Source organism: Cherax quadricarinatus, chromosome 12 (assembly GCF_038502225.1).
Source record: "Cherax quadricarinatus isolate ZL_2023a chromosome 12, ASM3850222v1, whole genome shotgun sequence".
Classification (NCBI taxonomy): domain Eukaryota; kingdom Metazoa; phylum Arthropoda; class Malacostraca; order Decapoda; family Parastacidae; genus Cherax; species Cherax quadricarinatus.
In genome coordinates, this window is record NC_091303.1 from 26,881,900 (window position 1) to 26,898,857 (window position 16,958).

Below are 16,958 nucleotides of genomic sequence, written 5' to 3' on the forward strand. Positions count from 1 at the left end.
ATTATGGAGGCTTGGAAGAATAGAAAAATTCAGATGTAATCTACATGGATTTCAATAAGGCATTTGATAAATGCGAGCCTGGAGTGAAAGCCCATTAGGTCATTAATTAGTCATACAAAAAAAAAAAAATGACAATATGAAAAAACTCAGACAAACTGCATAGCCTAGAAATATTGAAAAAATTAAGAAAAAGTTAGGTATGTCATGAATACATAAAATATGTGAAGATAATACTCTATTTCATTATTTACTACCATAAAATATGCACAAATCTATTATAAAAAGTTAAAATTTATCAAAACTTACATACACTAACACTTACAGACCATACATGGTGCCATTTGCAGGTCAAGAGAAATGTCAACAAACATAAAGATGCAATATTAAATCATAACTGCATAAAATTAACTGAATTACATATTGTACTCAAAAAACTCCTAAGTAATTTATGACTGTTCAACTTAAAATTGTTTCAGTTTCATTACTGAAAATTGTGCTTATTGATTGCTCAACTATTTAATCATTACTTCAAACTTTAAACTGTTTCAATCTCATTGTTTTAAATTGTGCTAAGTTGTAATACTGTATTTTTTATATACTATATGAAAACCATAATTCTCTACCTAACTTATTAAAGCCACACAGAGTGAACTAGGAATAGTCCTAATTCCTCACTGTTTTTCACTTCATATGTAGCATACATATATTAAAACACTAACAACATCTTTGCACTATCCTGTGTGGATGATACCAAAGTAAGCATGAAAGTGGCCTTGGTAGAAAAGATATGGAAAATTTGCAGCAGAGATCAACAAAGTTCTCCAATGGGCAATAGAAAATAAGACAAATTCCAACTATTGATGTATGTAAAAAATGGGTACAGAAACATCAGATGACCTATCATTTAGAGAACACAAAAAGGCAAATGCCATAAAGTTCAGAAAAAAAGACAAGATGGATAACAGAAACTTTCAAAAGAAGAGATATAATGCCATTGGTGACACTGTTCATACCACTTAGGCTTTCTCATTCAAAATATTGTTCGGTACTGATGACTTCATTTAACCCTTTCAGGGTCCGTCCCGTAGATCTACGGCTTTATGTTCAGGGTCCAAACCGTAGATCTACGCCATGAGCTCAGCTCACTCTGATAAACTGTGAGTGGTACATTTGGGCCTAGATATGAGAGAATACATCTATGTGGTATGTGTGCACCACATAAAACGGATCCTGCAGCACACTGTGTATAATGAGAGAAAAAAAATGAAATCATGATTTTTCGATTAAAACAGCAACTTTGCAGTGTTTTTTCGTATGTTTTTTATAGTTGTATTTGCGATTTCTTGGTCTCATTTGATAGAATGGAAGACATATTACAGAAATAGAGATGATTTTGATTGGTTTTTGCATTGGAAATGGCTTGAAACTGAGCTCAAAGTAGCGGAAATGTTAAATTTTTGCCGATATTCAAGAGTAAACAAACGACCTCACACGTCTAATACACGTCAGCTGGTGGGTCTAATATACATTCACAAATATGGTGATGATATTTATACAATTATTACAGTATTGCATAACAGTAAATCTTCTATTTTTTGGTGTGAATAAAAATTCATTATGTGAATAAAAAATCAAAATGGAATTTATTTGTAAAGCCTCAAAACATAACTAATGAACAGAGGAAATGTTAGTTTAGTGCCAGGAATACCTACATTGTTCATTCTGGACCCTATTTTGAAATTGGAATATTTTGAACTTTGTGTTAAATTGGCCAAATTAACAATTTCCAACCACTTTATTTTGTAGTTGAAACAGTTGACTTGGCGATTTCTTGTGCTCAATCGATAGAATAGAAGAAATACTAGTGAAATAGCTAAGAATTTGGTTGATTGGAATAATGTAATTGGCCTAAAATGGGAGTCAAAGTCGGCAAAATCGCCGATTCGTAAATATAACTGACACATCAAAATTCGTGAGAGCATAATTTCGTCAATTTTCCACCAAATTTCGTACTTTTTGTTTTATTACCTTCACAAAAAGATTCTCTACGATTTCATAAGAAAAAATAACAAATTTTTTTTTTGAAAGTTCTTGGACACTGGTGCGTGACTCCAGATTTGGGCCTTGGACCCTGAAAGGGTTAAGGATGGAGAGATATTAGAACTGGAAAAGTTACAAAGATCATTTACTGCCCACAATGCCAATAAAGCATTAAACCTACTGAGAACATCCCAAAATACAGTATTTTGAAAAGTTCTCTCTGGATGGAAGAATAGCAAGATAACAAAAAAATATAATAATTTTATTCCCAAGAAGATACATTAGAGCTACAACAGGTTAACAATAAATTGGGTATCTTACATGGAGAAGCCCAGTAGTTATGCATAGCATTTCAGGCAATCTAAAGCTAGGATTATGATACTACTGACAACATAAAACTACATAAATTATTGGACGCTGCATATATCTTCTTCTAACGCACCGGCCGTATCCCACTGAAGTAGGGTAGCCCCCCCAAAAAAAAAAATTATATTTTTTTTTAAATTTAGTAATGTATATAGGAGAAGGGGTTACAAGCCCCTTGCTCCTTGCATTTCAGTAGCCTCTTACAACACGCATGGCTTACAGAGGAAGAATTCTGTTCCACTTCCCCATGGAGATAAGAGGAAATAAACAAAAACAAGAACTAGTAAGAAAAAGACAAGAAAACCCAGAAGGGTATGTGTGTATATGTATGCTTGTACACACATGTGAAGGTTTATAAGCTAAAGGAGGAGGCAGTTAGGGTAAGATAAAAACAAGTAATGGAGGATAGATGGGAAAACGAGAATACAGTGGACCCTCAGTTATTGGCCATTCTGGATATCGGCCAATTCGGTTTTCACTCACTTTTTTGGCCAAAATTCTATCCCAGTTATCAGCTGTCATATCGGTTATCAGCCGTATTGGATGCATCCACCCACCGCTCCGCTGTGGGTGCTACTTTGCAGCATAAATACCTACCAATAACAATACTGCCTTACACCCAACTGTAGCATTCTCATACTGCAAACTACTTTCAACAACTCACAATGTTATATTCCCATAATTTAACTTCAATATTCATTATTGAAACTATTGTAATTAGAGTAAAACTACTGTTTGCTATAAACAAAGAAGATGTATAACTTAAACTATGATCAATTTCTTTAGTATTAAGTAGTATGTAAGCCCATAAGTCTGCCCATAATGCCTAGGCATGATAGTGGCTCTCTTTGCACTGTACCCCATTATTGTAATTTCATAATCTCAATGTAACCTTGCAAAGAAATAAACTTTGTTTGTTTGTATAGAGGCAAGGAGTGTAGCAGGCATGCAGGGAGTGTAGCAGGAAGGCAGGGAGTGTAGCAGGCATACAGGGAGTGTAGCAGGATGGCAGGGAGTGTAGCAGGAAGGCAGGGAGTATAGCAGGCATACAGGGAGTGTAGCAGGATGGCAGTGAGTGTAGCAGGCATGCAGGGAGTGTAGCAGGCATGCAGGGAGTGTAGCAGGCATGCAGGGAGTGTAGCAGGCATGCAGGGAGTGTAGTAGGAAGGCAAGAAGTGGACAGTTTTTTTGTGTGACAGGGGTGCAGTGACTCAAGCTGGTCTTAGTGGCAGTAAAAGACAAAAAAGGGAAGTAACTCCTCCTCGCCTTCTTCCATATGCCAACAAGAGTCTTCAATAATGGTATGTAATGTTCATTTATTAGTAAAATTAGTGTTTATATTCCTTTCTCATTGTTTTGTGTATGTAAAACTACAGTTAATCTTTAAAAAATGTATTGTTTGTTAATATTTTTAGGTGTCTGGAACGGACTAATTGTATTTACATTAATTTTTGTGGGAAATATTATTTCGGTTTTCGGACATTTCGGTTGTAGGCCGACCTTCTGGAACAGATTACACCCGATACCCGAGGGTCCACTGTATAGGCAATGGGGTTGAAGATGTATTGGGTATGTTTAACCATTTGACTGTTTTGGTCGTATATATACGTCTTACGAGCCACCGTTTTTGACGTATATATACTCATAAATTCTAGTGGCTTCAAATTAAGCAGGAGAAAGCTGGTAGGCCCACATGTGAGAGAATGGGTCTGTGTGGTCAGTGTGCACCATATAAAAAAAATCCTGCAGCACGCAGTGCATAATAAGAAAAAAAAACTTCGACTTTTTTTTAACCCTTAAACTGTCCAAACATAGATCTACGTTTTTTCAACATTTGAAAGTACATAAAAAATGGTAGATCCTTTTTTTTTTTTTTTTTTTTTTTTACATTTGAAAAAGTGTAAAAAAACTTGATCTACTTTTTTTTTTTGTTATATTTGAAAATATGTAAAAAACCGTAGATCTACTTTTGGAGCACTACGCATGTGAGCGTAAATCTGTTTGGACACTTTAAGGGTTAATTAAAATGCCAACTTTGTGGTCTATTTTCGTACAGTATTTATGGTTGTATTCTTGTTTTCTTGGTCTCATTTGATAGAATGGAAAACATATTATAGAAATAGAGGTGATTTTGATTGGTTTTATTATGAAAAGAATCTTGAAATGGAGCTCAAAGTAGGGGAAATGTTTGATTTTTGCCAATGTTAAAAAGTAAACAAATGATGTCATTTTCCAATAAATGTCCAAGTAGCCATTCTAATATGCAGTCATGAATGGGTTGACATTATTTATACAATTATTACAATACTGCAGTAGTCTGCATAACAGTAAATCTTGCATTTTTTGTTTAAATAAAAATTCAAAATAGAAAGCAAGAGTAATATCAGAAGGGCCTGGAGACGTGACTGATGAACAAAGAAAATATTTTAGAGCCAGGAATGTCTGCATTGTTCATTCTGGACTCTATTTTGATACTGTCATATTTTTTAATTTTCGTGAAATTGGCCAAATTGCAAATTTCTGACCACGTTATTGGGTAGTTGAAATCCGTAAATAGGCAGTTTCTTGTACTCAATCGATAGAAAAAATGGAGTGCTAAAGAAATAGCTATGAGTTTGGTCGACTGGAACAATGGAATTAGCCAAAAATAGGGTTCAAAGTGGGCAAAATCGCCGATTCGTAAATATTGCCGAGGTCGCTAACTTCGCGAGAGCATAATTCTGTCAGTTTTCCATCAAATTTCGTTCTTTTGGCGTCATTACAATTGGGAAAAAATTCTCTATCATTTCATAAGAAAAATTTTTTTTTTCGGAAATTTTGCAACACCAGGAGAAACCTCAGGATTTGGGGTTGCGACAGTCAAGGGGTTAACCCTTTCAGGGTCCAAAGGCAAAATCTCAAGGGGTGACCCAGTGTCCAAGAAATTTTGAAGAAAAAAAAAAAAACATTTTTTCTTACAGAATTAAAGAGTATATTTTTTGAAGGTAATAAAACAAAACAAAAATTTTCTGGACCGGCCGCAGGGGCGTTGATCCCCGGAATAACCTCCAGGTAACCAAGATACAGAGGTGAGAAGTTGACCCAAAATGACCGGGTGGCGGTGACATCAGCGATTTTCACAAAGTCGCATTTCTTTATTTTACGTTTTTTATACTTTTTTCTTGTCTTTTCTAATTTTTTTCTTTTTCTAGTAACATTTGTGGCCTGTGAGACCAATACTGTATATAATGTATATATATAAACATTCACTGTATTGAACACAATAACTGCACTAAAGTTATTATAATATTGTGTACCACTTTTGTTTACTACAATGAACATACACAAATGTTGTATAATTACAATATTCTATTATATATTTACATATGTATGTACAGTCACTGGACATGTTTATAGAACTGCTGCAACTTGTGGAAGTCCTTGAAACAAGGACTTGAAGTGATCACCTTCCCTCCTCAAACACTTGGGTATTTCCTGAGGAGTTTGAGGATGGTTTTGTATAGCAGGTGTTACCTGGTACCTCATTATGAGTTGTCTGACAACAGACAAACAAAATTCACTATACGGTGATCTGTTGCCAGTCTTCATTTGGTACATATTATATGCATTGAGCACTGAAATGTCCATGAGATGGAAATTTCATGTACCACTTGTAACTCTTACGAACACAATCAACAAAGCCAATCTGCATGTCACATTTGTCAACCAAGCGCATGTTTTGTGTATAATCAGTCACTGTCACTGGTTTTCGAATACGTTCATTAGTCAGTCTATCAACTTTGCCACTGTCTTTCATTTCGTTAGGGTGAATGGTTGTCAACAATGTGACATCTCGTTTGTCATGCCACGATAATGCCATGACGTCATTGGCAGTAAACACCACCTCACCACTACTAGTGCCTGCGTTGAACCTGGGCATATGTTTACGATTAGAACACACTGTGCCACACATATCTGTCATGTTCACTCATAAGAAATCACTGAGTAAAGGGCTTGTGTACCAGTTATCAGTATATAATGTATGCCGCTTACCAAGATAAGGTGCCATCATGCTTCTCACTATGTCACCTGAGATACCCAATAACATCCTGGTATCTTTCAATGCTTTACTTCCCGTGTATACAATAATATCCAATACCAGGCCACTGTTACAATCACAGAGTACAAACAGTTTTATACCAAAGCGTTTCCTCTTGCTCGGTATATACTGCTTGAACGACAGTCTACCTTTGAACAAAATTAAAGACTCGTCAATGACAAGATTCTTGAATGGAAAAAAGTACATGTTGAACTTTTGTTTCAGATACATAAAAACATTTCTAATTTTGTATAACCTGTCACTTCTGTCAGGTCTGGTTTTGTCAGAGAAGTGCAACATACATAACAGTAAGATAAACCTGCTCAGTGGGATGATTTCACTGAAGGCCGGGGTAGAAATTAGCCGATCTGTGGACCAGTATGATTTTATATAATGCTTATAGACATGAGGCATAAGCATTATTGTTGCAAAAAGTAAATACATTTCAGCAACAGTTGTCTCTTTCCACTGGTGTAGTCTTGACTGTGGTGATATGATCGTATTTGCCATGATGTACTCAAAATACTTGTTACTTTCCCTGACAATAGTTTCCATCAAGGGCTAGTCAAAGAATAGTTCAAAGAATTCCAGTTCATTTGCAATGTTTCCAAGGGGACAAGTTGATAGAATTCCACTTTGAGAGTCATCAAACTGGTGGGGGTTGGGAACAAAATTGGGATTTTGCTGCCAATCCCAGATACGGTTTGCTGGTGGATACTGGGCATCATAAGCTGGTTATGGTGGTAGTTGTAGTTGTGGTGGGGTGGTGGCTGATGCTTCGCTTTGTCCTTGAGCTGAGGAGTCAGTGGCATGGGTCCCAGCCTGGGCTGGCGAGTCATGCATGGCCGTGGCACTACCATCACCACTACCACCACCTACTGATGCCTGTGGTCTATCCATGCCAAGTGTAGCCACATCATCCTGACTTTCACTGTCTATTCCTGGTGTAGGGGCACAGGATGTACTCTGGGATGTACTCCAGGATGTACTCCCCTGGGCACCGCATAGGGAACACTACCTGAGTGCATGCAGCAGCATATATACCGACGCTTCACTGGTGAATATGATTCCTCACTATCACTACTTGAATGATCGTCAAGAGCAATAAAATCACAATCCATGTCACTATCATCATCATCATCATTACTGAAGTCTGAGGCCTGGCCACACGAAAATATTAGTTTTCTCTTGCAATGAGGTACAACTGAACGTGAGTGAGATGTGCCCCCACCAGAGGTAGAAGGTTGAGGATCGTCAGGATTTTCTGCACTAGTTTTGATATCCTGGTCATTCCTTTCAGTCACTGACTGATCAAAACCATAGAATTCGTCTTCATTTCCACTTCCATCAGTCAGAACTATCAGACAGAAAAAGGAGAGTTCCAATTCACCTTGGAGTGAGAGCTGCCTTGCGACAAGGCATGGTGAACCAAGGTAACTGAGACGGCACTCCCACAATGCTATGCGGGCGCCTAGAATTCTTGTTTATGTAGCACACACACACCACGCAGACCCATTCTCTCAGATGTAGGCCTACCAGCCTTCTTGTGCTAAATTTGACGCTGCTAGAATTTTGGCGTAGATCTACGGTTTGGACCCTCAACGTATAGCCGTAGATCTACGGCATGGACCCTCAAAGGTTTAAGGGTCTTCAATCTTTCTTCATAAGGAAGAATTCCAAATCTATGTATTAATTTAATCATTCTACACTGAATGTTTTCTAATGAATTTATGTCCATTCTGTAATATGGAGACTAGAACTGAGCTGCATAATCTAGGTGAGGCCTTACCAATGATGTATAAAGCTGTAATATATCCTCTGAACTTCTGTTGCTTACACTTCTTGATATATATCCCAGTAATCTGTTTGCCTTATTACGTGCACTTAGGCATTGCTGTCTTGGTTTAAGCTTACTGCTTATCATAACCCCCAAGTCCTTTTCGCAATCTGTATGGCTAAGTTCTACATTATTTAACTTATAAGTGCTAGGGTTATGGACACTCCCGAGCTTCAAAACCTTGCATTTATCTACACTGAACTGCATCTGCCACTTTTCTGACCAGGTACTGAATTTGTCTAAATCCTCCTGAAGTTCCCTGATATCTACGTTTGAATCAATTATCCTACCTATCTTTGTGTCATTGGTAAATTTGCTCATATCACTTGCAATTCCCTCATCAAGATCATTGATATATATTATAAACAACAAAAGGCCCAAGACTTATCCCTGTGGAACGCCACTTATTACAGATCCGCACTCGGATTTAACCCCATTTATGCATACTCTCTGCTTCCTGTCTGCGAGCCATGACTCAATTCATGAAAGCATTTTTCCCCCAGTGCCATGGGCTGCCACTTTCTTGAACAGTCTTTGGTGTGGTACTCTATTAAAAGCCTTATTAAAATCTAAATAAACAATATCCAATTCTTTATTGTGATCAACAGCCTCAAAAGCTTTACTGAAGAAAGTTAATAAATTAGTTAGACAAGAACAGCCTCTCGTGAATCCATGCTGAGTATCATTAATCAGATTATGCTTATCCAGATGGCTTCTTATAATCTCAGCTATTACTGACTCTAGCAATTTGCCTACAATTGAGGTCAGGCTTATCGGGCGGTATTTTGACGGTAATGACTCGTCTCCTTAAGAACCCTTGAAAAAAGCTCATCAGGACCTGGTGATTTATTTTGTTTCAGTCGGTCCATTTATTTCATAACCATTTCACTAGTGACTGTGAGGTTACATAATTTATCTTCTTCAGGCCCACTATAAAAATTAATTACTGGGATATTGTTAGTGTCTTCTTGTGTAAAAACAGAGAGAGAAAATAATTATTTAAACACGAGCACATTTCGTTCTCTTTGTCACTAAGATGCCCATAGTTACTTTTAAGGAGCCCTATCTTATCTCTAACTTTTGTTCTATACACCTGGAAAAAACTTTTTGGGTTAGTTTTCGAATCCCTAGCAACTTTAATTTCGTACTCCCATTTAGCTTTTCTTATCCCCTATTTAACCCTTTGAGGGTCCGTCCCGTAGATCTACGGCTTTACGTTCAGGGTCCAAACCGTAGATCTACATCATGAGCTCAGCTCACTCTGATAAACTGTGAGTGGTACATTTGGGCCTAGATATGAGAGAATACATCTATGTGGTAAGTGTGCACCACATAAAACAGATCCTGTAGCACGCTGTGTATAATGAGAGAAAAAAACTGAAATCATGATTTTTCAATTAAAACAGCGACTTTGCAGTGTTTTTTCGTATGTTTTTTATAGTTGTATTTGCGATTTCTTGGTCTCATTTGATAGAATGGAAGACATATTACAGAAATAGAGATGATTTTGATTGGTTTTAGCACTGGAAATGACTTGAAACTGAGCTCAAAGTAGCAGAAATGTTAAATTTTTGCCGATATTCAAGAGTAAACAAACGACCTCACACGTCTAATACACGCCAGCTGGTGGGTCTAATATGCATTCACAAATATGGTGATGATATTTATACAATCATTACAGTATTGCATAACAGTAAATCTTCTATTTTTTGGTGTGAATAAAAATTCATTATGTGAATAAAAAAATAAAAAAGGAATTTATTTGTAAAGCTTCAAAACGTAACTAATGAACAGAGGAAATGTTAGTTTAGTTCCAGGAATACCTACATTGTTTATTCTGGACCCTATTTTGAAATTGGAATATTTTGAACTTTGTGTTAAATTGGCCAAATTAACAATTTCCGATCACTTTAATTTGTAGTTGAAACAGTTGACTTGGCGATTTCTTGTGCTCAATCGATAGAATAGAAGTAATACTAGTGAAATAGCTAAGAATTTGGTTGACTGGAATAATGTAATTGGCCTAAAATGGGAGTCAAAGTCGGCAAAATCGCCGATTCGTAAATATCTCTGACACATCAAAATTCGCGAGAGCATAATTTCATCAATTTTCCATGAAATTTCGTACTTTTTGTTTTATTACCTTCACAAAAAGATTCTCTACCATTTCATAAGAAAAAATAACAAATTTTTTTTTTGAAAATTCTTGGACACTGGGGCACCACTTCAGATTTGGGCCTTGGACCCTGAAGCGGTTAATGTCCCTCTTAATGTCAATATACTGATTCATAAGATGACCCTCACCTCTTTTGATATATCTATAAATTCCTTTCTTCTGCCCTAAAAGCCTATTATTCATTTGGGTCATTTTTATTCGATCTAATTTCTTTATATGGGATAAATGTTCTTTGGGTAGCATGCATAGTGTTCGGAAAGCTGTCATATTGATAGCTCTCTTCGTTACCCCAGTCAACAGATGATAAGTGTTCTCTAAGCCCATTGTAATCTGCTAAGTGAAAATCTGGGACCATTACTGAATTATCCCTACTGTCATACTTCCATTCTATGCTAAAGGTAATTAATTTGTGATTGCTTGTGCCGAGTTTCTCTGTAATTTCTAAATTATTAACAAGGGTTTCCTTGTTTGCCAGAACCAAGTCAAGCAGGTTATTTCCCCTTGTAGGTTCTGTCACAAACTGCTTCAAAAAACAGTCCTGAACTATTTCTAAGAAGTCATTTGATTCTAAATTCCCAGTCAAGAAATTCCAATCAATCTGACTAAAGTTAAAGTCCCCTAAAATTACTACATTATCATGGCTTGTGGCCTTAACAATTTCCTTCCAGAGTAATCTCTCTTGGTCCCTATCTGAATTTGGGGAATGGTATATCACTCCTAGAATTAATTTTTCATGCCCCTCTGAAAATTCTATCCAGACAGACTCTGTATGTGTTACTTCAGACTTAATACCCGTTTTTATGCAACAGTTCAAGCGATCTCGGACATACAATGCCACCCCACCCCCCTTCCCGATACTTCTATCTACTTGGAACAGTTTAAAACCCTGAATGCGACATTTCGCAGGCATGTCCCGACATTTCGAATTAAACCATGTCTCAGTGATGACAAATACATCAATGTTACCTGCACTAGCAACTAATCTCAACTTGTCCATCTTATTCCTAGCACTACAGCTATTAGCATAAATATATTTTTAAAGACCCTCCTTTCTCTTCACCCTTCCTGCTCAGTTCCATTTTTCCACTAAACCTATTACTGTCCTTGTCACCTAGTGCCACTGGCTTTCCAATATCCACCTCATTCTGCCTATTACTAGTTCCCCTAGAACTCATAATATTACTACACTGGGACTGCACTGTATTCCTGCCAAAACCCATACCACTAACTATTCCTAGTTTAAAGCCCTAACAGCTCCCTCCACTGCAGTTGCCTATGCCCCCACCTCAGACCTAGATAAGTGAACCCCATCCCTGGCATACATGTCATTCCTGCCATAGAAGAGGTCCCAGTTGTCAATGAATGTTACCGCATTTTCCTTACAGTATTTGTCCAGCCAGCAATTGACACCAATTGCCCTGGACAACCATTTGTTTCCAACTCCTCTCCTTGGCAAAATACCACATATGACAGGGTTCCCACTCACTACAAATATGTTAAGGTAAGTAATGAGTGTACTGTATGTGCATTTTACTATTTTATTGCTTTTTGATGCCTAGTTCTACTGCTGACTTAATATATAATAGTGTGAACATGTTTTCAGGCATTTATATGCATTTAAAAGTGAAAAAAAAGGGTCGTTCTCTTTATGGTGATTTTCACTTCATGACGGTAGCCTGGAAGCTAACCCACCATATAAGTGGGGGCCCTCCTGTACAGTATTGTATACAGAGGTAGTGAAATATTTAGGAGTTACCTCTAAAGCTGCTACTTCTTGTTTCAAGGTTGACAGACTCTCTCCCTGAGGACTGCTGGCTGTCACGCTCCGGAGTAAACCCCAAATTCTGGAACGTGAGCCACTTTCATCTCCAACCTGCAAATTATTATTATATTCACAAAGAAGCACTAAATTCATTAGAGGTAAAATCTCTATTTAAAGGGCTAATAGGTAGGTGTCCAATAATGCTGATTGTTCAGTAAATCTGAATGTTAAAAAATAGCAAGAAAAACACTACAGTACAGTAATACCGTACAAAGTACAGTTTTGAGCAGAAAAGGTTTTGATATAATACAGTTTATAAATTTAATAAATTGAATAATATAAATTTTATTTAATTGCATTATGCACTGATACTGGACTGCTGCTATATACCGGACTAACACAATGCCAACATCAGTATCCCTCCAGACTCCAAGCAGTGAAGTTGTGTAGTAGTATACAATACATATGTATACGCAATTTTTTTTCTACAATAGACCCTTATATTACACACTAGTTACATGCCTGAGAATGCTGTGCTAGGTAAATCCGTGTTAGATAAACTGAAGAACTTATGGGAAAAATAGGGTTACATTCTTGGGAGCCCCAAAAAAGCCAAAGAATTTTTTTTTAGACCTCCAGGTCTTACAAAAATGAAAGTGAATGTGTAATTGTTGTTCATTGTCATGATGTATTATGTTGTTTTTACTGATTAAAACTACAAATGCAACAGAAATACAATGGAACCTTGACTTATGAGTGTCCCAACATACGAGTTTTTTGAGATACGAGCCATCCCTGGGTCGATTTTTTTATCTGAGTTACGAGCCAACATTTGAGTTACGAGGCAGCTCCCCCCCTTCCCCCTCAACCCAAAACCTGGACACCTCGCTTGTTTATCTATGATTTCATGCTTTAATTCCATGGAAATCATTCTCTTTTTCATCTCAGCACTGTCCTTTACAATTACTTTCTTAGGACCCATGCTTAGAAAAATGAAATTTGGCCAAATGACTGTCAAAAGTGTAAGCAAAGCTTAAGAGAACTGCTCCCACAGCGAGGTAAACAGTGCAATGAGTTGGCAGCGTTCGTGGCAGTGTGTGAGGGGCTTGGACTTCCAGCAGGCATGCATGAGCGTGTTTGATAGGAGTGAATGGAGACAAATGGTTTTTAATACTTGACGTGCTGTTGGAGTGTGAGCAAAGTAACATTTATGAAGGGGTTCAGGGAAACCGGCAGGCCGGACTTGAGTCCTGGAGATGGGAAGTACAGTGCCTGCACTCTGAAGGAGGGGTGTTAATGTTGCAGTTTAAAAACTATAGTGTAAAGCACCCTTCTGGCAAGACAGTGATGGAGTGAATGATGGTGAAAGTTTTTCTTTTTCGGGCCACCCTGCCTTGGTGGGAATCGGCCAGTGTGATAATAAATAATAAAATAATATTATTAGTATTATTATTATTATTAATTTAGGTAACTAGAACACAGATCCAATTCCCTAGACCAAGAGCCCCTCACTAGTGTCAAGGTTCCTTGATGCTAGTCAGGGGCTCTTGATCTAGGGAATTTTATCTGTGCTCCAGTTCACTAAATTAATAATAATAATAATAATAATAATAATGACAGAGCTTCAGTTCCATAAATTAATAATAATAATAATAATACATAACACATACGTAATAATAATTCAGAATGATGCCACTAGTTGACACAGCTAATGGCAAAACATCCCGTAAGCAGTCCACATGTTTACATCACTGTAGCAGCAGTTCTCTCGTGCTTGTTTGCATTTTTTTACAGTCATTTGGCAAAATTTCTGTTTTTTAACCATGGGTCCTAAGATAGTAAGTGCAAAGAACAGTGCCGAGAAGAAAAGGACAATGGTTTTCATGGACATAACCATCATACACTGTACCCTCAACATCCCCCACCCTCAACATCCCCTACCCTCCACCTCCCCCACCCTCAACATCCCCCACCCTCAACATCCCCCACCCTCAACATCCCCCCATCCTCAACCTCCCCCACCATCACTGCTCCAAGTGTCTAAGTACATATACACTTCATATAAAGTTTTTATACGATATTTCTTATTTATAAATACAGTTTCAGCATTTTCCTTAGAAAACTAGTGATCCACTGCAGTTAGCCTCAAAAATACTCTGTTTTCTCTTACAATAAGAGCATGGGAAGATACCATGGTCAAAGTTGGACAGAAATGGCGGATGCTTCCGCCGCTGCCTCTGCCACCATATTATGGCCTATTTTATTCATTCTAGAATATATATCATGTTTCTGTGTTAATTATATTGTTTATTATGTCATATTAGATGAATTGTGATAGGTAAATAAGCTGTACAGTTGATAATAGAGTCATATTCAAGTATTTTTTTCTTAAGTCTCCAGAGTGCAGGAATGGGTTAATGGCTTTTCAATTAATTTCAATAAAGAAAATTAATTTGATATATATCAAATTAGTTGATGACTGTGAAGAGAGTGGAGAGTTATGCTGTGGCCCTATTAGGCTGAGGTGGATGGTAGAGGTTCTGGTACTGAAGTTGATGGTTGTACTGGAGTGTGCATAAATTATGTAATGGATTTGTGGGCTATTTTACCTTGCAGTACATTATACAGCTGATGATAAGACATCAGCTGCTCTAGACACCATTTCAGAGCACTGCTTCTAGAGTTGTCAGGGTCCTCTTCAGTGAAAAAGTACAGTGGACCCCCACTTAATGATCACCTCCCAATGCGACCAATTATGAAAGTGTATTTATGTAAGTGCGTTTGTACGTGTATGTTTGGGGGTCTGAAATGGACTAATCTACTTCACAATATTCCTTATGGGAACAAATTCGGTCAGTACTGGCACCTGAACATACTTCTGGAATGAAAAAATATCGTTAACCGGGGGTCCACTGTATCTTTAATCCTTTCAGGGTCTAGAGACCAAATTTCAAAGTGTGCAGCAGTGTCCAAGAATTTTCAAAAAATTATTTTTTTATTTTTTCTTATGAAATGGTAGAGAATCTTTTTCGGAAGGTAATAAAACAAAAAGTATGAAATTTGATGGAAAATTGACGAAATTATGCTCTCGCGAATTTTGATGTGTCAGCAATATTTACGCATCGGCGATTTTGCCAACTTTGACTCCCATTTTAGGCCAATTACATTATTCCAGGCAATCAAATTCTTAGCTATTTCACTAGTATTACTTCTATTCTGTCGATTGAGCACAAGAATTCACCAAGTCAACTGTCTCAACTACAAAATAAAGTGATTGGAAATTGGTAATTTGGCCAATTTAATGCAAAGTTAAAAATACTCCAATTTCAAAATAGGGTCCAGAATAAACAATGCAGGCATTCCTGGCACTAAACTAACATTTCCCCTATTCATTAGTTATGTTTTCATGCTTTACTAATGAATTCCATTTTGATTTTTTATTCACATAATGAATTTTTATTCAAACCAAAAAATAGAAGATTTACTGTTATGCAATATTGTAATATAATTTAATAAATAATATCACCACATTTGTGAACGTATATTAGACCCACCAGCAGGTGTGTATTATGTGTGTGAGGTCATTTGTTTACTCTCTAACATTGACAAAAATTTAACATTTCCACTACTTTGAGCTCAGTTTAAAGCCATTTCCAGTACTAAAACCAATCAAAATCATTCTATTTCTGTAGTATATCTTCCATTCTATCAAATGAGATCAAGAAAGCACAAATACAACTATAAAAAACATATGAAAAAACGCTGCAAAGTTGCTGTTTTAATCGAAAATTAATCTCAGTTTTTTTTTCTCTCATCATGCACTATGTGCTGCAGGATTTGTTTTATGTGGTGCACACATACCACATAGATGCATTCTCTCATATCTAGGCCAAAATTTACTGCTCACAGCTTATTAGAGTGAGCTGAGCTCATGACGTAGACCTACGGTTTGGGCCCTCAATGTAAAGCTGTAGATCTACGGCAAGGACCCTCAAAGGGTTAAGTCAATAAGTCATGATAGTGGAATTCTTTGTACATAGCAAAACAAAACTGTAATTATACAGTGTAACCTTTACAAAGAAATAAATCTTTTATCTTTTTTTTAAGTCAGTCAAGTCAGTAAATCATTAAGTCAGTAAGTCAGTCAAGTCAATCAGTCAGTCAGTCAGTCAGTCAGTCAGTCAAGTCAGTCAGTCAAGTCAGTCAGTCAGCCAGTCAGTCAAGTCAGTCAGTCAAGTCAGTCAGTCAAGTCAGTCAGTCAAGTCAGTCAGTCAGTCAATCAGTCAGTCAGTCAAGTCAGTCAATCAAGTCAGTCAATCAACTCAGTCAATCAAGTCAGTCAGTCAGTCAAGTCAGTCAGTCAGTCAAGTCAGTCAGTCAGTCAGTCAGTCAGTCAGTCAAGTCAGTCAGTCAAGTCAGTCAGTCAAGTCAGTCAGTCAAGTCAGTCAGTCAAGTCAGTCAAGTCAGTCAAGTCAGTCAGTCAAGTCAGTCAGTCAAGTCAGTCAGTCAAGTCAGTCAGTCAAGTCAGTCAGTCAAGTCAGTCAAGTCAGTCAGTCAGTCAGTCAGTCAGTCAGTCAAGTCAGTCAATCAAGTCAGTCAGTCAGTCAGTCAAGTCAGTCAAGTCAGTCAGTCAGTCAGTCAGTCAAGTCAGTAAGTCAGTCAAGTCAGTAAGTCAGTCAAGTCAGTAAGTCAGTCAAGT

At 37.2% G+C, this 16,958-nt stretch overlaps 1 protein-coding gene across 3 annotated transcripts in view; it reads right to left on the reverse strand.

Moving 5' to 3' along the window:
* Positions 1-16,958, reverse strand: part of GPHR (golgi pH regulator) — a 218,194-nt gene that overhangs the window by 53,249 nt on the left and 147,987 nt on the right. For all 3 annotated transcript variants that reach the window (XR_011391904.1, XM_070084286.1, XM_070084285.1), the window contains exon 6: positions 12,254-12,370. Coding sequence is in view for 2 of the 3 variants with exons in the window: in XM_070084286.1 (XP_069940387.1) it covers positions 12,254-12,370 (117 nt within the window). In the remaining variant the exon portion in view is untranslated. The remainder of the gene's footprint in view (positions 1-12,253; positions 12,371-16,958) is intronic.